At 49.8% G+C, this 21,842-nt stretch overlaps 1 protein-coding gene across 1 annotated transcript; it reads left to right on the top strand.

Annotated features, from left to right (window-relative positions):
* Positions 1–19,618: 19,618 nt before the first annotated feature.
* Positions 19,619–21,125, top strand: LOC119335457 (3-ketoacyl-CoA synthase 5-like). Its single transcript, XM_037607585.1, has one exon. The coding sequence runs from the start codon at positions 19,619–19,621 to the stop codon at positions 21,080–21,082; it is 1,464 nt and encodes a 487-aa protein (XP_037463482.1). The 3' UTR covers positions 21,083–21,125.
* Positions 21,126–21,842: the final 717 nt, after the last annotated feature.

Genomic DNA, 21,842 nt, shown 5'->3' with positions numbered 1-21,842 from the left:
ACGGAAGAGCCATCCTCGGCACTCACACTTATCTTGAGGCTTTTAGTAGTTTCCATTTACTTGTCTATGAACTGTATAGGCAACCAAGTAGTCCTTTACCGCGGACGCGGCTATTCGAATAGATCATGTTAACCCTGCAGGGGTGTACCTCTTCATACACGCTCTCACCACTTACCGTCGTTTACACGACATGTACTCGGCAACCTTCAAGCGGAAGCCCAACGTGGGTGTCGGCCACGACCTACCTAACCACCTAAGCCTCCAGTCCAGGTTTATCGCCTATCCAGGTTCCATCCGCAGGGAGTCCGGCCAAGGTTTCCCATACGGCCCCGAACGATGTGAACAGGGTTCCCGAGATACCTAACGGGTATTCGGTACACCGTGCCACGTACCTACCGCATCACAGCCCACCCCTACGGTCAGCACTGTCCACGGCCTCCAGTAGGCTACAAACACCAGAAACTACTTGCAACTCCTGGACAGAGAACTAGGGTGAATAAGAAGCCGAGAGGGTCCATTGGTTTCGGGCCCAATGCATGGTAGTAGCTGATTCTTAAATCACACATACAGATCTCAGTGCTTAAGGTCGGCTTCAATGAAACAACCCACCATGTACTCCTACATGGCCTCTCATCGATACCTTTACCAAATCGTGTTCACCACACCACTCTCATTACCGACATAAACATTTCACTCTAGCCCATCACCCAGATGAACCAGACCTGACACGACTCTAAGCATAGCAGGCATAGCAAGGTAGGAACAACACATGCATATGGCTCAATCAACTCCTACACATGCTAGTGGGTTTCATCTAGTTACTGTGGCAATGAGAGGTCATGCAGAGGAAATGGGTTCAACTACCATAGCACACAGCAGTTTGAAACGCGTTGTCTTAATGCAGTAAAAGAGAGCAGGAGCGAGAACATGGGATTGTATCGATATGATCAAATGGTTGGTTGCTTGCCTGATGGTTCGATGCACTGATACGGTTCTTCGTTAGGGTAATCACGGTACTCCTCGGAGGCAGAACCTGTCGTAAAGGACACCGATACACAACCATCACCAAACAATGTGCAACAATATGATGCATGCATGAAACATGGCAATATGAGTGTGTTGGGCTAATGCAACTAAAACCAGAAGGGTTTGAACAAATTTGAATCAAAGATTCAAATTTCAAACTCAAACATGGCCTTTTAAAGTGCTTTTCCTTAATCTGCTTAAAACATCAATTTAACTTGTTTGATCATGCATGAAAATAGTACAGATGGATAGATTGGATTTTTCTGATCATTTTTCATATATAATTTGTCTGATTTGGAGTTACAGAATAAAAGTTATGAATTTTTGAAGTTTAAATAATATTCTGGAATTTCCTGATTTAAATTAAATCCAGAAATATATATATTGCGCCAGCATGACGTCAGCATGACGTCAGTGGTCAACTGCGGCTGGCTGAGGTCAAACCTGACGTGTGGGGTCCACACGTCAGTGACAGGGGGGTTAAACAGGGTTAGTTTAATCCTAATTAGGAATTAGTGGCGCTGGGGCCCACTGGTCAGTGTCAGGGGGGTAGTTAGTTTAACTAATTCGGTTAGTGCTAATCCTAATTAGCTAACAGGGCTGGGCCCACCTGTCAGGGACACAGGGGGGGGGTCCTGCCGTGGTCAAGGTGGGTCAAACCCACCGGCGACATGACGCCGGCGAGGCCCGAGACGGCGGCGCGATGCGGAAACGCGCTACAGGGCACGGGCGAGGCCGTGCTTGGGCTCGTTGGAGAGCCCTTGCTCCCGCGCGTCGAACGGTGGTGGTGGCCGTGCCTGAGGTGGCCGGTACCGACGACGGCGAGCTCGTGAGCGGCGGCCGGAGTTCGGGTGCGGTCGGGATCGGCGATGCAGGGCGCTAGGGGAGGCGTTGGTGCGTGCTACGTGCTCCTGGTGAGGTGTGGAGCACGATGGTGTGCTCGGCTTCGAGCTACAACGGCTCCAGCCACGGCGGCGACGAGGCACGGCGGCGGCGAGCTTCGGAGCTCAAGGGGACGGCAACTACAGGATGCTAGGGACGACGGGGCAAGGGGGAATCGGTTCAGCGTCTCACCGCGGAGCTGCAGGGAGGGTTAGCGGGCTCGGGGACGTCCGGTAGCTCTCGATTCGACGGCGACGATCTCCGGTGGCCGAGGAGGGGAACGGCGACGTGGGCGGCGATGCAGGGCTTCCGGAGGGGCTTGGCTTGGTGGGGAGGAAGAGGGGGTCGCGGCGGAGCTCCTGAGCTCAGCGGAGGGGCGAGGGGTGGCCGGTGGCGGCTGCTATGGCGAACGGCGGCGATGGTGGTGTTCGGCCGTGAGAGAGAGAGCGAGGGGGAGGAGGGGAAGAACCGAGGGAGAGTGAGAGAGAGCAGGGGAGGGCGTGGCGTCGTCCCAGGCCATCCAGACGAGGAGGGGAGGGGCAGGCAGGCAGGCGAGCAGGTGGCGTGGCGCGGTGGCGCGCGCGCACGCCGGCCACACTCCCCTCCCTCTGTCGAGGACGAAGACGACAGAGGAGAGAGGCGGGCTGGGCCGCCTGCTGGCTGGGCCGGCCAGCTGGCTGGGCTGCACAGGGAGGAGCCCAGGTAAGGTTCTCCCTTTTATTTATTTCTGTTTTCTAATTTCTGACATTTGTTTTGATTTAAATAAAATATTAAATCATTTTATAACCTTATGCCAATTTTTGCAGGAGCTAGATATATTATTCCAGAGCTCCCCAACAGGTGGCATAATTTTTGGACATATATTAATATATATAACTAATATATTTCCAATGCAAATATTTATGCATTAATTCCAAATGCCCAAAATAAATACCTATGAGCTCTTAAAAATATTGGTTTGATTTTTATCTCTGTCCAATATTTTCAGAGAGCAACATGAGCATTTTCTTGGACCCTTTTGGAGAAATTTTTATTTGGGTCATTTTTTTTAAAATGATTCTGAGGGTTCCACAAATCCCCATTTCAAATTAAATGGAATTTTAAACATGATGCACACACTCTGATGCATGACTAGCTAGGGTGTGACAGTGGCGAGGCATCTCGCACGCGCGGACATCGCCACCCTACACTGGTCGTGCATGCTGCCCTACAGAGCATCTCCACTAGCCCCCCAAGAGGCCCCTGATCACTTTTTCACCGCCAACGGTGAAAAAAGTCCCCGCTCACGTCCCCAGGATCACTTTTTCCACCGGATTTGTGGAATTTTAGCGCCGGCCTTCCCACCCCAAACCCAGCCCTCTGGGGGCATCCGGGGGAGCCGGCTATTTGTTTTTGCATGCAAAGGCCCACATGCAGCCTCACAACACCCTCTCTCCTTTCACTTTCACTTTGCCGCCATGCTCGTCGCCGGGGCCACCCTACGTGCCTGCTCACGCGCACGTCCGAAGCTGCGGCAGCTTGTCGCTGACGCCGCGGGAGCTCGTCCGCCGGCGTGTGGCCGTGGCGTGGCCGGGCCGGAGTTCGCTGCACGTGGGAGCTCGTCCAGAGTCGCGGGAGCTCGTCCGCCGGCGTGTGGCCGTGGCGTGGTCGGGCCGGAGCTCGCTGCACCCGGTCACGGTCGCCGCTCGCCACTCGTCGCGGTCGCCTGCTTGCGCGCTGCTTCAATGATAGGAACTACTAGGGCTCTCGATTAACAGGAGTATCGATAGCGAGTGACAAGAGTGTTGGTAGCGATTACAGAGGCAGTTACACGAATTGTGATCTAGGGTTCTTTGGGTAGGGAAAGGGGAAAAGGGAAGAGCCGTGCCGCCGTTGCCGTGATCCTCTGGATGGTCGAACCCTTGCGTTGCCGTCTCCTTTAGTATCAATGGGGCGGGCTTCACTTGGACCACTCTGGACCGCTTGTCCTGTAGTTGGGCTTCTTGGTTCGGGCCGCGCGTGGCGCGGCCTGGGGCTCGGTGGTGTCGCTATCCGGTGGGGTGTACCTGTCAGGGACGCTAACATCCCCCTCTTCTTGAGACGAGGCTTGTCCCCAAGCCTCAGCAAAGGGAAATCTGGCCTGTAGACTCGCTTTGTCCTCCCATGTTGTTCCGAGCGCGTTGGAGTTGGACCAGCGTACCTGCACTTGTTCACACATCTTGCCGTTCCTCTGCTTCCAACGCGTCTGCAGTATGGCTACAGGAACTGCCAGTTCATCAGAGCACTGAGGAAGAGAAGGTTCTGCAGTTGTACCCGGGTTCAGAGCGTGCCGAAGCAGCGAGACGTGGAAAACCGGATGGATGGTTGCAGTAGCAGGGAGCTGTAACTTGTAGGCCACCTCATGGATTTTGCCCACTACTGGAAATGGTCCATAGAACTTGTAAGATAGCTTGTGGTTTGCCCTTGGTGCCACAGAGGTCTGGATGTACAGTTGAAGCTTCAGATATACTCGATCCCCGAGCTCGAACGACCTGAATGATCTTTTCTTGTCTGCTTGGTTTTTCATTATCTGGCGAGCCCTGTTCAGGTGTTGTTGCAACAGTTCTTGAACTGTGTCCCTTTCCTCCATCCATGAATTCAGCGCCAGCACCGCGGTGGAGTTTGTAGCCGAGATGCCCCAGTGTTTAGGGTCGTAGCCAAACATTGCCTTGAAGGGGGTCATTCCAATAGCTGAATGGTGGGCGTTGTTGTACCAAAATTGGGCTAGTGGAATCCAAAAGCTCCAGCGTCGCGGACACGCTTGAGTGAAGCACCTCAAGAACGTCTCGACACACTGGTTGACTCGTTCCGTATGTCCGTATGTTTGTGGGTAATTGGTCGTGCTTAGTCGCAGTTGGGTGCCTGTTGCCTTGAACAACTCCTGCCAGAAATGGCTTGTGAAGACCGGGTCACGGTCCGACACAATTGCCCCTGGGAGGCCATGTATCTTGTACACCTGCTGCATGTACAGCTGGGCCATGGATGCTGCTGTGTACGGGTGCGCTAGCGGCAAGAAGCAGCTGAACTTGGTGCGCTTGTCGACGATCACGAGTAGGCAATTGAACCTGCTTGATTGCGGTAGGCCGTCCACGAAATCCATGGAGATCATTTCCCAGGGCTGAGTTGGAACTGGCAAGGGTGCTAGCAATCCCGGAGACGCTGCGCGATCCGGCTTTGCTTGCTGGCATACAGGGCAACACTGCACGTAGTTCTTGATCTGTTCCTTCATCTTGGGCCATGCAAACAGGCGACGAACGCGTCGATAAGTGACAGGAAAACCTGAGTGTCCTCCCATTGGGCTGTCATGGAAGGCTCGCATGATCTGTTGTTGTATTTGAGTCCCTCCTCCTAACCAAATCCTCTCTCTGAAACGAAGTATGCCTTGCTGCAATTGGAACCTGCCCTTGGGATCTTCTCGCACTGCCAACTGCTCCAGCAATTTTTGGGCGTGTGGATTGTTGTTGTAGCTGTTAACCACGTCTTCCAACCAACTGGGTTGGCAGGAGGAGACTGTAGACAGTGTCATCGTTGGATTAGCTCGAGACAGTGCATCTGCTCCATGGTTCTCTGTCCCTTTCTTGTACCTGATCCTGTACCGCAGCCCCAACAGTTTTGCGAACGCTCTTTGTTGCCATGGAGTGGTGAGCCTTTGTTCTTCCAGGTGTGTCAAGCTCTTCTGGTCCGTGTAGATGTCAAACTCCGCATGCTGCAGGTACGGATGCCACTGATCAATAGCCACGATGATCGCGAGGTACTCTTTTTCATACGTCGACAAGCCTTGGTATCTTGGGCCGAGTGCCTTGCTCATGAATGCTATCGGGTGGCCCTTCTGTTGCAGGATTGCTCCAATCCCCTTATCGTTTGCGTCTGTTTCCACTGTGAATGGCCGATCGAAATTGGGTAGAGCTAGGACAGGCGATGTTGTTAAGTGTTGCTTCAGGACCTGGAAGGCTGTTTCCGTTGTTGATGTCCACATGAACGGAACACCCTTCTTCAGTAGATGGAACAGAGGCTTGGCAATGATCCCAAAGTTACGAACGAAGCGGCGATAGTAGCCGGCCAGTCCCAAAAAACTACGTACGCCTTTGACATCCTGGGGGGGACCAATTGGCTACTGCCGCAATCTTGGTCGGGTCGGTTGCCACACCTTGTGCGCTAATGACATGCCCCAGATATGCTATTTTACTCTGTCTGAAGGCACATTTGCTGCGTTTCACCTTCCACTGATCCTTGCGGAGGAGCTCTAGCACTTTTCTGACATGTTTCTCGTGCTCTTCTAGAGTAGCACTGAAGATCAGGATATCATCGAAGAAGTAGATCACGCAGACCCTGACGACTGGTTTGAGTGTGCCGTGGATAGCACCCAGGAATGTTGGTGGTGCGCCCGTGAGGCCGAACGAGACCACACGGAACTCAAAGTGGCCCTGGTGCATGGAGAAAGCCGTCTTGTGCTCCTCCCCTGGCGTGAGGCGTATCTGGTGATAGCCCGCGCGTAAGTCCAACTTGGAGAACCACGCTGCCCCATGCAGCTCGTCGAGCAGTTCCTCAATGATGGGCACCAGGTACTTACTGGGAACGATGATGGCATTCAGTTGCCTGTAGTCGATGCAAAGCCGCCAAGTACCATCTTTCTTCTTAACCAGGATGACAGGTGACGAGAACGAACTGTTGCTACGTTGAATGACCCCCGATTTGAGCAGTGCCTCAACTTGTGCTTCTATCTCTGTTTTCTGGCCTGGCTTGTATCTGTACTGTCTGACGTTAACTGGCTGCGCCCCTGGAATCAGTGGAATGCGGTGGTCACAGGCACGCCGTGGAGGCAAACCCACGGGCTCCTCGAATATATCAGGAAACTGGTCGACCACACTCTGGATGCATGAAGGGGTTGGTTCTAGCTCTTCTGTCTGCGGGGCGACCACACATAGATGAATGACGTGGGTGATTGCGCCCTTGTTGCATAGGCTCTGAAGTTGAATGCTGTTAATCTCCTGGCAACTTGTTGACACTGCGTCGTGGCCCACGAGACGTAGCGATCCCGCTAGAGTAGGTATCTCCAGGAAGCGGGCGCGCCAGTCAACCGTCATCGGACTATGCTCCTCGAGCCAGTCCATGCCCAGGATGACGTCATATGTACCCAGTGCAAGCACCTTCAGGTCTGTGTAGAACTCGTGGCCTTGGGCATACCAGGAACACGCATTGACCACCTGAGTGCACAGCAGCTCACCGCCGTCTGCCACACGGACGCGGCCTGGCTTGGATAGGGGTTGAACTCCCTTCAGTTGTGCTGCCAGCGGTTCATTGACAAATGAGTTTGAGCTGCCCGAGTCCACCAGCATGAGTACTTCCTTTCCTTGCAGCCACGCCCTCAGCTGAAACGCCTTGGCCGAGACCCCTCCTGTTACGGCTGAAAGGGAAATCGCCATTGCCGCCTCGCTGGTGGCTTCCTCTGTAATCTGTGTGTCCATGCCGTTGTCGAGGCCGAACATATCGTGGAGCTACGCCGTAGTGGGGCACACATGGTCGTGCCCCCACCGTTCGCCTAACTTGAAACATAACCCGCGAGTGCGCCGGTAGTCCTGTAGAGTTTTGAGCTTGGACTGATCGGCGCGGGCGGCATCCGTGCCACGGCGATCTCCCGCTGGTGCTGGTGGCACTGCTCGCACCGGTGGAGGAGGCAGGGGTAGGGCCGTGCTCTGTCTTGGCGCTTGATCTGGTGGTCGAGGTAGCGAGTCGAACGATCCTTCCATCACTTCTTCCTGGAGCAGCGCCAACGTGCAGGGCGTGTCCAGGTCCGGTGGTCGCTGGAACAGAACCACTGCCCGGATGTCCTTCCGCAATCCCTCGACAAAACGGGTCAGAAAATAAAATGGGTGAACCGCGTTGGAATAGGAAGCTAAATGATTAATAATCAATTCGAACTGTTCAATGTAATGCACCACTGATGATGTTTGCCGAACAGAGTAGAACTGTCGGATCAGCGTTTGATGCCGATCACGACCAAAATGTGTGCACGGCAGGGCCGTAAACTGTTCCCAATCCAACTCTGCCAAACGCTTTTGAACTGACTGGAGCCATACAGCAGCTGAGCCAGAGAAGTTCAGGGCCGCCATGGGAACCCAGAACGATTGTAAGATGCCGAACATGTGAAAGTACTGTTCGCACATCGTCTTCCACAAGCTTGGGTTATCACCCGTGAACTGTGGAAAGGCGATGGACGGGTGTGACTGCCCTAAACCTGCTAACAGCCGACTCGCATGTGCCAAGGGCGACAGGGAGTGCGGGGATGTGGTCAGAGAGGACGACGGACCTGTTGCGGGGGGTGGTGGCGGCGTCTGAAAAGACGCAGCTACGTTCCCCCGTGGCAAGTTGAACACGCCGTGGCCGCTTGGCCCTTGAAGCTCTATGCCCGCGCCGCCACCGGCCCCCGGAAGGACGCCGGTCGTGCAGAAGGGCCTGGCTTCTGGACCACCCCTTGAGGCTCGTCTCCCGTCTTGACTACTGGTGGCTGCGCCATCTGGAGGATTTTTTTCAAAACTATGACGTATTTTGTAGCAATTTCGGAAACTATAGCACATAATGAAAAAAAATGCAAAACTATGACCCTGTCGGCCACGTGCAGGCCGAAAAGGTAGTTTTCGGCCAACTGTTGGCCGAAGTAGGGTTTTCGGCCTTGCCATGGCCGAAAAGTGGTTGAGCTGGCCGAAATGGCTGTTTTCGGCTGCTGTTTGGCCCAAAAGGTCTTTTTGGTCAAATGTAGGCTGAAAAGTACTTCTTGATCTACACTAAGCCGAAAAGTACTTTTTGGTCTAGTGTAGGCCGAAAAGTCCCTTGGGCCCACCTTTCCGTTATCTGTTGGGCAACACTTCTGCATCCTCGAAGGGCAATAGTTTTGCATCGACGGATGGCAAAAGGATCACATCGTCGAAGGGCAAGAGGGTTGCATCAACGAAGGGGTTGGCGGGAAAATACATTGGCCAACAGTTAACGGAAAAAGGTGGTCCAAGGGACTTTTCGGCCTAAACTTGACCAAAAAGTACTTTTCGGCCTACGATTGACCAACAAGTACTTTTCGGCCTACACTAGGCCAAAAAGTCCTTTTCGGCCAAAGGGTGGCCGAAAACACCCCTCTTCGGCCAGCTTTGCACCTTTTTGGCCAAGGCATGGCCGAAAACCCTATTTCGGCCTAGAGGTGGCCGAAAACACCCTTTTCGGCCACACCTGGCCGACAGGGTGCTAGACTTGATATTTCTCCAAAGCATGCTGTAGTTTCCGAATTTGCTTCAAATAATGTGATAGTTTTGAAAAAAAATCCCATCTGGAGCGCCGCCACTGCGTCGCCGAGATCGGCCACCCGCTTCTCCAGATCAGGACGCCAGTGCACCAGATCGTCGATCTTGGCGGTGGAGACTTGGATCTCCGCGATGGCCTTGTTCTGGGCCTTGAGGGTGTTGTCGAGGCGGTCGAGGAAGGCTTCGATCGCCGGATCCATGGCTACCAAGTGCGTGCGCGCTTCCTTGAGGCCTCTGCTCTCGATGAACTGTGCCAGAATGGAGCGGAGGTGGGGAGCTTAGTGGTCTCTGATACCAAATGATAGGAACTACTAGGGCTCTCGATTAACAGGAGTATCAATAGCGAGTGACAGGAGTATTGGTAGCGATTACAGAGGCAGTTACACGAATTGCGATCTAGGGTTCTTTGGGTAGGGAAAGGGGAAAAGGAAAGAGTCGTGCCGCCGTTGCCGTGATCCTCTGGATGGTCGAACCCTTGCATTGCCGTCTCCTTTAGTATCGATGGGGTGGGCTTCACTTGGACCACTCTGGACCGCTTGTCCTGCAGTTGGGCTTCTTGGTTCGGGCCGCGCGTGGCGCGGCCTGGGGCTCGGTGGTGTCGCTGTCCGGTGGGGTGCGCCATTTCTACTTATATAAATACATACATATACAACACCCTTATAATGTACTAAGTCTTTGGTCAAATAAGCTACTTAACAACTCAGCTTTGCACGTCGCTTCACCGGCATCGCCGTTGACACCAAAGACAACGAGCCATCAGAACGTCTCCTCTGCCAGCATTAGCGCTGACAACAAAGACAACAAGCCATCAAATGAGTTCATCATTATCTCCTTCCACCTGCCATGTATAAATTAAAAAATAATACATTGATTTAAAAAAATACTCAGTGTAACCTTATTTTTGACGTTTGCAAAAATTGGATTAAAAAAATATTGCATAATGGCACGTGGAGCAGGTTATATTTCATTTATTGCCTGATGCTCTTCATGTGACCCTTGTACTAAGTCGCTCTACACACAGGATCCGTCCGCAGCCAGGCACCTCCTTCCCCTGTTGCTGACGTCCATGGCGGAAACCAAGTCCGGTAGGTGCTTGGTCAAATTCCATTGAGCTTATTTTTGAACTTCAAGTCATTTTTTTAGAGTAAGAAGGATGGCGGGGTATGCGACCATGGATGATGAGTTATTGCGTAATGCGTGGTTAGCCTTATCTGCGGACTTCATTGGTAGGAGCATAAAGGGGCTCTTTTGGTAGCGTGTGCATGGTACATTTCTCGCGAGAAAGCACATGGCGCCCTACGACATGCACACCACCATGAATGCAATATGAAGTTGTTAGTGTATCATTGGTGCACCATCCAGAACTCTGTCACAAAGTTTAGTGGCGAGGTTGATCGGCTAGAGGCAGTGTGGTCATTGCACACGGGAACCATGGAGATCGTAAGTTTTGCCTCTTGTTGCTCAACTTGTTGACTGATTGATTTATTCACTCAATGTTGCTCTACACGTTATGTAGCATGTACGCGCTGTTGTGATGTACCATAGCTAGGGGACAGGTCATTCACGGACACACATTGTTGGATGAAGCTTAAGGGGTAGTATGTGTGGGACAACATGATCCATCCAAGAAAAACTTGTTGAACATCCGGTTAATCTCGTTGAATTTGAACTATTTCTTGCTGAATTTAAACTATTGTTGTACTGGACTTATTTGCATGCTATGTCTATGATTAATGCTATTTTCCCAACTATGATGAATTCCGTTGTGTTTGATGAAATTCGTTCTGTTAGTTTAAACTCGATTTGAAATGTATGCAGATAGCTTTGGATAGCCGCCTCCCTCATCCATATCCGTAGGTTGGTCCCCCTCTGTCTGCGGACGGATGCGTTTGGTTTGCGAACCATCTCCACAGCGTTAGAGATGCACTAAGGGTCCTTCCGTGGACTGGTCTCCCCTGCCACGATATCACGACTAAGGTGGATGCATGGCCGTACCCAACGAGTGACCCACCACATGATGGCAGGAGAACCTCAGAATTCTCCGAAGGTGTAGAGCTCGAACGTGGACGACATGATGATAGAGTAGGCGGAGGAGGAGGGGAAGGCGCCCGTGGCGGCTACCATGTTCACCCTACAGCTGCGGGAGGAGCACTACAATGTCGTCATGGTAGATGCACAGCCGGAGGAGCTAGCGTCGTCGATCTCCACATCTGCCGGATGCTGCCAGGGGAGTAGTGGTACAATGTGCATCTCCCGAAGCACTGGCTTGCGTAGAACCAGATCGCCAGCAAGCATGAAAACTAGCGGGCTATTACGGCCATGCTCACGGAAAATTTGGACTTTGTGCATGAGCAGTGGGCGTTGTACGAATCCATGCCAGCGCCAGCGCCATCCACCACTTGCGGTGTCAGCTCCGCATCAGTGTGGCGGAGCACAACCGTACCGTATGTTTGATGAGATCGCGGAAGTGGCAGATGGGACCACTGCCAACGTCGGATAGCTCCATTATGTTCTCCGGGATGCAACGACTGCAAGGTAGAACCATCTCGCAGGGGAGGAACCAGGATTTGAACATAAGGGGACAAAGGAGACAACTATCACACCTAAAATATTTATATCAAGTCTCATGTAAAATCACATCACAACATAAATTTATGAGTATTCATTCAAATTTAGCCCTGTGAGTGCCTACATGATCATACAAAGGGTTCAAGTGTGAAACAAATGGCTTGGAAAAAACAACATAACTTATTCTTTCTATTTACCTTTTTTATCCACTCGAGAAGTATGGCTAGCCCAAAATAAAAGATAAATTTGAACTTGGCTTAGCATCTACTCCCTCCGTGCCACAATATAAGATCGTTTTTCATGCTAGTAGCAACAACATGTAACTGTATTGCTATTAGGCACTATCCTCTCAAGTCACAATAATACTATCCAAATCCGCTGGGGAATACAATCCTACGCAGGAATCCCGAGGCAGAGGTGCGGTTCAGATTGCGGGAGCATCTGGCTCCATGAGCCAAAATGGATTTCGTTGTACCTTAAAGAATCTAGCCGCCAGTTCCTGGAAGATGGTACACGCTCGAGGGCTCGACGCAAATCAGCAATGGAGATCAGTGCGGCATCACGGCATCACCATACAACTATTAGGCACTACCGTCTCGAAGGAGAATAACATTATTCTTTATACCTTAACGAATCTAGAGGCGAGTTCTTGGAAGATTGAACACGCTTGAGGGCTCGACGCAAACCAGCAACGGAGATCAGCGCGACCCTCGTAGCATCACTTTCACCTAAGATTTGATTTTGATGCAAAGAATATGCAATGATCGCTAGCGTCAGCTACTTCCGAGTGGTGGCTAATGATGAGTGGATGACAACGGCGACGTTGGGATTGAATCATAGAGGGGTTTGACCGCTTGAGTCCTACACTTTTTGCGAAAGGCGACCATATACGTGAATTTCATTTGGAGTGTGTGCACGCCAGGGCTATGTCCCGCCCGGGAGCGCCTATAGGGCGCAGCACGCGCTGCGAAGGAAGCGGGCGCGCATCCCCCGCCCCCCTTATAGGACGGCCCATGTGTGGCCGGGACGCCGCCGGATTTTTTTTGCGGATGTTTCCTTTTTCTTTTTTTTCCTTTTTCAATAATTCGGGATATCAAAAGGTCCTAAATTTCAGAAAAGTTGCTAATTTTGAATAAAACAATCACGATTTAAAAAAAGATCATGATTTCCAAAAAGATGCTCGGTAATTCAAAATTTTGGCAAAAAATTTCCACAAATTTAAAAAATCTTCATGAATTTATAACAATGTTCATGATCTCAAAAAAATGTTCGTGAAATTGAAAAATATTCATAAAATAAGTAAATCATGATTACAGAAAAATGCTCTAAAATTGAAAAACTGTTCACGAATCTGTAAAGAAAAATGTTCACAAAATTAAAAAATTGTTCATAATTTAAAAAATTCAAACAAATGTTTGCTAATTTGAAAAATGTTCACGAATTTGGAAAAAATGTGCATGATTCAAAAAAATGTTCAAGAATTTGGAAAAATTGTTCATCATTCAAAAAAATGTTCACTAATTCTAAAAATGTTCATGTTTTTGAAAAAGTAGTCTTTAATTTGAAAATGTTCATTATTTAAAAAAAATGTTCATGATTTGAAAAACTTGTTCTTGACTGAAGGAAATGTTCACAAATTTCTAAAAAAGTTGATCATGATTTCGAAAAATAAGTTTGTGAGTTTTTAAAAATGTTCACAGTTTCAAGAAAAATGTTCATGATTTAAGAGTAACGATTTAGTAAAAATAAAAGCACTATTTTGCAAAAAATATTCATCATTCAAAAAAAATACGATTTTAGAAACAAATCGCGAACTAATACATTTTTGGAAATTGGAAAACAAGAATAAACACGAAAACATAAAAGTAAAGAAAATGAAAAGAAAACAGAAAAATGAAAAGAAAAAAAGAAAAAATAAAAATAAAAACCGAAAGAAAAACATAAAAACCCGGTTCAGGGAAGGTTCTAGAACCTTCCCAAAACCGGTTGGGGTTAAACCCCGAAATGGGCCGGCCCATAGAAACAGCAGCGGGCGAGGCGGGGATACGCGCCACGGCGCTCTCGGGCGCGGGAGGTCCTATTGGGCGCCTGAACGCAACCGGCGCTCACAGCGGCGTCTAGCTGGGTCGGCCCAAAAATAAGAGCAGCGCGAGAAAATACGTGCAAAAATTAGCTGTCGTCTGGAGTCGAACACGCGCCGTCGTGCTTGCGTATAGGTTGTCCTACCACCAGACCAACTGACAGTTCTCGCGCAATACATTTTAAGGACGAATATAGCAGACGCGCTATTTATTGTGCATTAACAATACCGTTGAGATTGTTAAAATATTTTAAAAACATGTTCACATATTTCAAATGAGGTTCACGAACATGCAAAAAAAGAGTTCACGTATTCAAAAAAAAGTTCATGAATTTGAAAAAAAGTTCATCAATTTTGAAAAATAGTTCATCCAATTTGAAAAAGTTCATCGATATTGGAAAAAGTTCATCAAATTCGAAAAAAGTTCATCGAATTCGAAAATATTTCATCAAATTTGAATAATAGATCATCCAATTCGAAAAAATTTAGTTGATTTTGAAAAAAGTTCATCCAATTTGGAAAAAAGTTGATCGTAATTGAAAAAAGTTCATCGAATTCAAAAAAAGTTCATCCAATTTTAAAAAGGTTCTTCAAATTCAAAAAAAGTTCACCCAATTCGAAGAAAGTTCATCGAACTCAAAAAAAGTTCGTCGGTATTGAAAAACATTCGTTCATTCGAAAAAAGTTCATTCAAATGAGCAAAAAAAAAAGAAATAAAAAAGCGAGCGAAAGCATTCTGAACCGAAAAAAACGAGAAAAAGACATAAGAAGGAAAAAAAGTGTAAAAGAGTGTAGTTCTGAGGCAGGTGGGGTGGCTAGCGCAGGTTGCAAACGACAAGGAGATCCCAGGTTCGAATTTTGCCCGACGCGTTGCTTTTTTTTTCTTTGTACAGAAAGAAGAAGAGATGGCAATATGGGCCTAGCCCAATTAGATGCGCCTGCAGGCACCAGTTGGGGAACCGGCGCATAAGCGCCGAATAGGATTTCCCCTCGGGCGCGGTACGCGCCCTATAGGATCTCCGGTCCCGCCCGTACCGATTCCTAATAGGAACTGCCTACGGGCGGGCGACCACGGACCGGCCCATTAACTTGTATGTTTCATACCTTTGCTTGTCCGCATACGTTCATTGCGTTTGATTGGTTTTGTCAGTCTTTTCAAATTTTTTCGTTTACCGTTGCTCTTTCCTTCGCCTTTCTTTGTTATTTTTCTGATTTTCTTTATTTTTAATTTTTATTTATGTTTTCGGGTTTGTTTCTTTTTCAACGGTTTTCTTTGGTTTTTTATTTTATTCTTCCTTATACTTTGGTTTCCTCTGTTTCTCTCTTGGTTTCTTCACTTTTTTAGTTTCTTTGTTGGGTTTTCTTAACATGTTTTTACGTTTTGATACACGTTGTACATTTTTTATACATATATAAAAAATATTAATACATGTTCAACAATTTTACAATATAAATGTTTCATATTTTTACAAAAACTTGTTTTGAACATATTTCTTAGATATGTTTTAGACATTTTCTCAAATACATGTTGAAACATCGAATGATAAAAATCATTTTTAGAACTATGCACATTTTTTTAGATTCTACAAACATTTAAAAAAAGAGTCATGAACACATTTTTAAACTTGCAAAGATTTTTTTCAGATGCGACATACATTTTTTGATTGTACACTACATTTTAATTGGATTACATGAACATTTTTTTACATTTTAGAAACATTTTTATATGTATATTTTTCTGAAATGTGTGACATTTTTAATTCTCCCAAAATTTCTCATACACATGATTAACATTTTTGGTACACATAATTAATATTTACTATTTTCATTCATGCTATATGTTTTTTGTATACATAACAATATTTTTAATACATGTTGAATATTTTTCAATGCAAGATTAACACTTAATTTTTTTATGTAAGTTATTTATCTAATACATATAAAATATTTCGAAAAATAAAGAAAAGCAAAAAAAAGAGAAGCAACAGCAGAAACATAAAAATATAATTAAGCATGACATCAGCACAACGTAGCGGGTGGTTGCTGCGACGGCCTAGTTCAGGCTCCCACCTGGCGAGGTGTGCCTGGGCGTCTAAACAAGCGGCACACATCCAGAAATTTACCTTCTTAGCCTCAGCTCAAATGAGCTCGGGTGAACAGTAAAATCGGAAACATTCAAACAAATTTTTAAAAATCTGGTTTTTTTTGACAAACATTGACAAAAGTACTAAGAGCTTGTAAAATTTTATCATGAAATCACATTTGTGAAAGTCGTGGCAAAAAATAAACAATCAAAATCAGTGTTCCAAAATGATTTTGAAAGTAGCATTTTCAGAATATCGATTCTGGTTTTTCTTGCCACGACTTCGAAAAATATGATTTCATGACAAATCTTTGGTAGCTCTTAGAACTTTTGTCAATATTTTTCACAAAAAAATTCAGATTTTTTATATTTTTTTCTGATATTTTTATAATACTGTTCACCCGAGCTCAAACGTCGACAGGCGACGGCTAGGCGCCAGACTCCGACGAAGAGTAGACTAGGGTCGGTTAAGTCTTTTATGTAAAAAAATTTCTAATATTAATAAAAATTATTGTGTGCACTTTTATTTGATGCATCTGGTTAGATGGCCAGCTCTCCTATAGCTTTCCGATTTGGTCCACGAATGCCGATAGGCAAGAAATAATGTTGTTTGTCCTGCACATTTACGACTGATGTACTTAAAAACCACTCTTGTCCTTACATCGCAGAGCATACAAAATTGTCGCTCCTTTTCCTAAACAAAGAAACGCGTTAGAGCATCTCCAGCCACGCCCCTAACAGGTCCCCGGCGAATTTTTAACGCCGGTGATCGAAAATCGGCCCAGTCGCGTCCCCAGGATCTTGTTTAGCGCCGGTTTAGGCGAAATCCAGAGCCGGCAATCCCGCCCCGAACCCAAGCGGCCGGGTATTGTCTGGACGCGCCGACAGAAGCTAAAAGCGGCGTGGGGCCGCTCTGTCGGCGACTGGAAGACTTTTTCCCGTCGTTTCCTCCCGCTCCCCCCTCTCTTCTCCATTCCTCCCGCCAAACCCCCGCCTCCACCCTGCCCTTCCGCCCGCCATGCCGCCGAAGAAGTACGTGATGCCGCGCGCCGCGATGGATCCCGCCGCCGCCGCCCCGCCGAAGCAAAGGAAGCCTAAGGCTCCGCTGTCCAAGCCCCCCGGCATGACCAACGTCGTGTGGAAGGCGGATGTGGAGCGCCGGGAGGCCATCACCGCCGACAAGCGCAACAGGGCCAAGAAGGCCGGGAAGAAAGCGACGCACGCTGCGGCGGCGGCGGCGGAGCATGCGGCCGAACAAGCAGAGGCGGCGCGCGCGGCGATGATGAATCCACCCGGTGGGCACCCGTACACAGCCTGGAGCCAGCAAAGCGTCGGCTCTCCGACCGGATTCTCGTCGTCGCCACACCCATGGAGCACGCTGTCGCCGGGCTATGCCGACGGGGACGCCCATGGTGGCTTCAACCCCAACACCACCTTCCCCCATGAGCGCCCTGTCCAGCGCACACCCTCGCCCGCGTTCGCCGGCGTGCAGTACCCACCGTACACGTACTCGCCGCCGGACTACGCAGCCTCACCGACGCGGCCTCTAATCACAAGCCTCATCCTTGTTGCATCTCGGCGACGCCGACACGATGGAGGCCGACATGAAGGACATCATCGCGACCAGCTCGGCTGCGGCCGCCGCTTCCCCCGGGTTCGCTACGCAGGACCTCGCCGACGTGGACGATGAGCTCGACTATGGCGAGGAAGAGCCGGAGGAGGAGGAAGAAGAGGAGGAGGAGCCGGCGCCGACGAGGAAAAGCAAGCAAGCAAGAAGAAGAAGAAGGCCAAGTTCGGCGAGCCACGCATCAAATGGGCGTCCAAGGAAGAGGAGTGCCTCGCCGAAGCATGGAAGATCGTCTGCCTCGACCCGGTCACCGGCATGAATCAGAGCATCGAGACGTATTGGGACCGCATCATGGCCTAGTTCGACGAGCGGAAGCTCGTCGACCCCTACTTCAAAGGCATGCACATGAAGCGGGGGTCGAAGGCGAGGGCGAACCATTGGTCGCTCATTCAAACGGCGTGCAACAAATGACATGGGATCGTCGAGGAGGTAGCGGCTCGCCCGGAGAGCGGCACCAGCGTCGAGGATCAGGTATCGCACGCCGTCCATGTTGTTGCCTTTCGACGGGCACACGCTCTTTCGCCGCGCGCGCGCTCTTTCGCCTTGTGCGCGCTCTGGGCGTGCCCTGGCGCGCGCTCTGGCGCCGACTGACGTTTTTTCTCGGCGCGGCTGCTGCGTATGTTCGCCATGTTCTGTGACGACAACAGCGACGCAGACTTCAAGTACCTCCACGTCTTCAAGCGGATCGACAAGTGCGAGAAATGGGCGGCCGTCCGGCGCACCCTCGCCAAGGCCAAAGAGACGTACAAGCTGGATGCGCCGACAGCGGGCGCGGTCGACGGGCGCTCGGACGGCAACAAAGGTAACAAGAAGGCGAAATACGCCGAGTCGGCTGTCGCGCGCGTGCAGGAGTCCATCAGGCACTGCATTGCCGACGCCAAGACCAGGGCCGCCGAGCGAGAAGAGAAAACAGAGGCGAGGTGGGCTGTTTTGATGACGAACAGCGCCGTCAAACTCGACTTGCTCCGCGCCAACGCCGCCGTGAAGCTCAAAGCTCAAGACGCCAAGAAGAGGAACAACGACCTCGCCTTCTTGATGGGCGGCACTGACATGCTCCAGAGCGGCGATGAGAAGCTCAAGGCGTGGTTCTTGGCCGAGCGCGGCCTCATCCTGAACCAGATACCGGCGCCGCCGCCGCCGCCGCCCAGCCCGGCGGCTGATGACGATGCCTCCGCGATGCCCAACCCCACCGACGATGCCTCCGCCGTGCCCAGCAGCACAGAAGCCGCGCTGAACAGCCCGGAAGCCGCGCCGACTCCTTCCAGCCCGCGTACGCCGCTGCCGCCGCCGCCGGAGGTCGAGCTCGACGTTTGATGAACTCCTTCCGCGTCCTTCTTTTTTTGTACGCCGAACTACTGCGTGTCCTTTTATTTTGATCGCCGAACTGTGGCACCGAATCGCCGAACTATTGCGATGATCGCCAGTTTGTTGTTTTTTTGAGCGGGAAATGATGGATTTCGAATATGGAGCGCCTTGGGGGCGGTACCTGGGCGCGTGGCTTGGGAGAAACGAACCCCAGGGGCCGATCTAGCGCCGGCTCGCCCCCAGGCCGCTCTTTTTCGGCGTCCTGGGGGGCCGAACGGCTGGAGATGCTCTTAGTGCATAGATCACTATCACCCATATTGCCACCCACCAACAACTGATTAAAGAGCTATAATGTTCTTTGGTAGGAAAGATGAATTAATCTCCGATACACATCAACAGCTCATCTAAGAAACATTATCACGTGTTCTGTAAGATTGGAAACATGAGATTTAGGAAATAATGAAGTTTGTATCCACGAGACCACGAGTCTAGAAGACGCCAGGATGTGACAGTCACCAATGACATCTGTCACAAGATGGTGCATGTACTTCGAGTGAGAATGGTTTCTTGTAACGGTGACAACATCGGCTACAACTACAAGCGCAGATGGAATGACCTAAACAGATGCATGCATGAACGTTGCGGCGTCCTTTATAGAATCTCCTATGTCCCGACACCTTCATCACCTACGAATCAACAACGAAGCCACGACACCATCACGACGCGGGCGGTTCAGAAACATGGTCATCTCACCACCCCGTGTCAGCAAGCACCTCAAACGCTCGTTCCAGCTTGTCGTGAACAACTTCCTCTTCATCATGGCCGCACCGCTCACAGTCATCGTCATTGTCCGTGAAGCCGCGCTGCTCGGACCCGAGGAGATTCTCTCCCGGCTCGATGGCTTGCGGCAGTTTCACGTCTTCTTGGCCGTCTTTCTCCCGTTCGCCTTGGCCACCTTCTACCTGATGAGTCGCCCGCGCAGCGTCTACCTCGTCGACTACTCTTGCTGCAGGCCTAAATCTAATTGCCGCGTCTCCATAGGATCCTTGGTGGAGAACGTCCGCTTCTCGCCGTACCTCGATGATGGCGGTGTCCACTTCATGACGCGCATGCTCAAGCGCTCGGGCCTCGGTGACCAGACCTACCTCCACCCTTCGTTGCACTATATCCCCCCGCGCTGCTGCTTAAGTGGAAGCCGCGACGAGGCGGAGCAAGTGATCTTTGCAGCCGTCGACGATCTGTTCGCCAAGACGGGCATATGTCCTGGTGCCATCGACATAATCGTCACCAACTGCAGTGTCTTCTGCCCGACCCCGAGCTTGGCAGACATGGTTGTGAACAAGTATAAACTCAGAGCGGACATCCGTAGCGTGCACATATCTGGGATGGGGTGCAGCGCGGGGGTGATCTCCCTGGAGGTCGCGAGGAACCTCCTGCAGGCGGCGCCGCGGGGCGCGCGCGCCCTGATGGTGTCCACGGAGACCACCTCTCTCCTCAACTATACCGGCAAGAACCGGGCGATGCTGCTGCCAGCCGCACTGTTCCGCATGGGCGCGGCCGCGGTGCTGCTGTCAACGTCCAGGTCCGTGTCCCGCTTCCGGCTCACGCACATCGTGCGAACGCTCACCGCCGCGCAAGACAGAGCTTACCTGTGCTTGTCCATGAAAGAGGACGACGAGGGAGAAACAGGAGCATACCTGTCCAAGGACCTTGTGGCAGTCGCCGGCGAAGCGCTCACGGCTAACATCACGGCAATAGGGCCCCTCGTCCTCCCGCCCTCGGAGAAGCTGCTGTTTGCGATCTCGTTCATTGCACGGAAGGTGCTGAGGAGAAAGATCAAGCTATATGTCCCAGATTTCCGCACGGCCTTCCAGCACTTCTGCATCCATTCTGGTGGCCGGGCAGTGATCGACGCGGTGCAAACTAGCTTGTGCTTATCAGGTGAAGACGTGGAGCCATCACGAATGACGCTACACCGATTCGGAAACACGTCCAGCAGTTCATTGTGGTACGAGCTTGCATACATGGAGGCCAAGAGGCGGACGCGCAAGGGCGATCGGGTATGGATGGTCGGGTTTGGTTCTGGTTTCAAGTGCAACAGCGCCGTTTGGCAGTGCATCAGGTCTCCCGGCAACACAACTGATGGTGCGCCATGGGCTGATTCTATTCATCTGTATCCTCTGAACATCTCGGAAGTAGGCTAAAAGGATCATGCACGTATAAGTGCGACTCAATTCGTACAATACTATTATTGATTTGTTATTGCAACAACGAACAATACTTTCACAGTGTAATCATATTTTATTGGTGTGATTAGGTCACAGTCGACTGAGACTTAACCAAGTATCAGAAAAGTGACCATTTTTAAAGTTCATGAATTTATTTGAAGTTCACGAACATTTTAAAGTTTGTTAACAATTTTTAAATTTATGGACTTTATTGCAAATTTGTAAATATTGTTCTAAATCAGTGAATATATTTTTTATATTCTGAAACACTTTTTAAAATTTGTTTTTTATTTTGTAACATTTTTAAAATTCATTTAAAAAATCATGAACATCTTTTGATTTAACTAACTTTTTCAAAAATAAAATGATAGCCAACATTTTACAAGTTAACAGTGGAGCGAGCGAGTGGAGCATGGAGCTAAGTTGAGCGAGCGAGAGCTTCGTGGACCATCGCGTGTGAACGTCATAGCAGAAATTCCAAGGTTTTAAAACAGAATAAAGCTCCCAAGGGGCTCAAATCACCGACTGACACCGAGGCCGAAATGAGTAAGCACACCACAACCATGGACCAAACAATTCCACTCTCTAAAAAAACCTCTCGTACCACCCAACATGATATACGAAGAAAAACACCACCGAAACATCATTAAAAACCAAGCTGGCACATATAAAACAAAAAGACCACACTAACCTGCTAGAGAAAAAAGACAGTCTCACGGGTGAAAAGTGGCGCGGC

This window comes from Triticum dicoccoides, chromosome 7B, assembly GCF_002162155.2.
Source record: "Triticum dicoccoides isolate Atlit2015 ecotype Zavitan chromosome 7B, WEW_v2.0, whole genome shotgun sequence".
In the NCBI taxonomy this organism is placed as follows: domain Eukaryota; kingdom Viridiplantae; phylum Streptophyta; class Magnoliopsida; order Poales; family Poaceae; genus Triticum; species Triticum dicoccoides.
This window is presented reverse-complemented; position numbering and strand designations above follow the sequence as displayed.

Excerpts from the sequence above, each read along its gene's own strand:
- LOC119335457 (XM_037607585.1), top strand. The coding sequence starts at position 19,619 with ATGGTCATCTCACCACCCCGTGTCAGCAAGCACCTCAAACGCTCGTTC.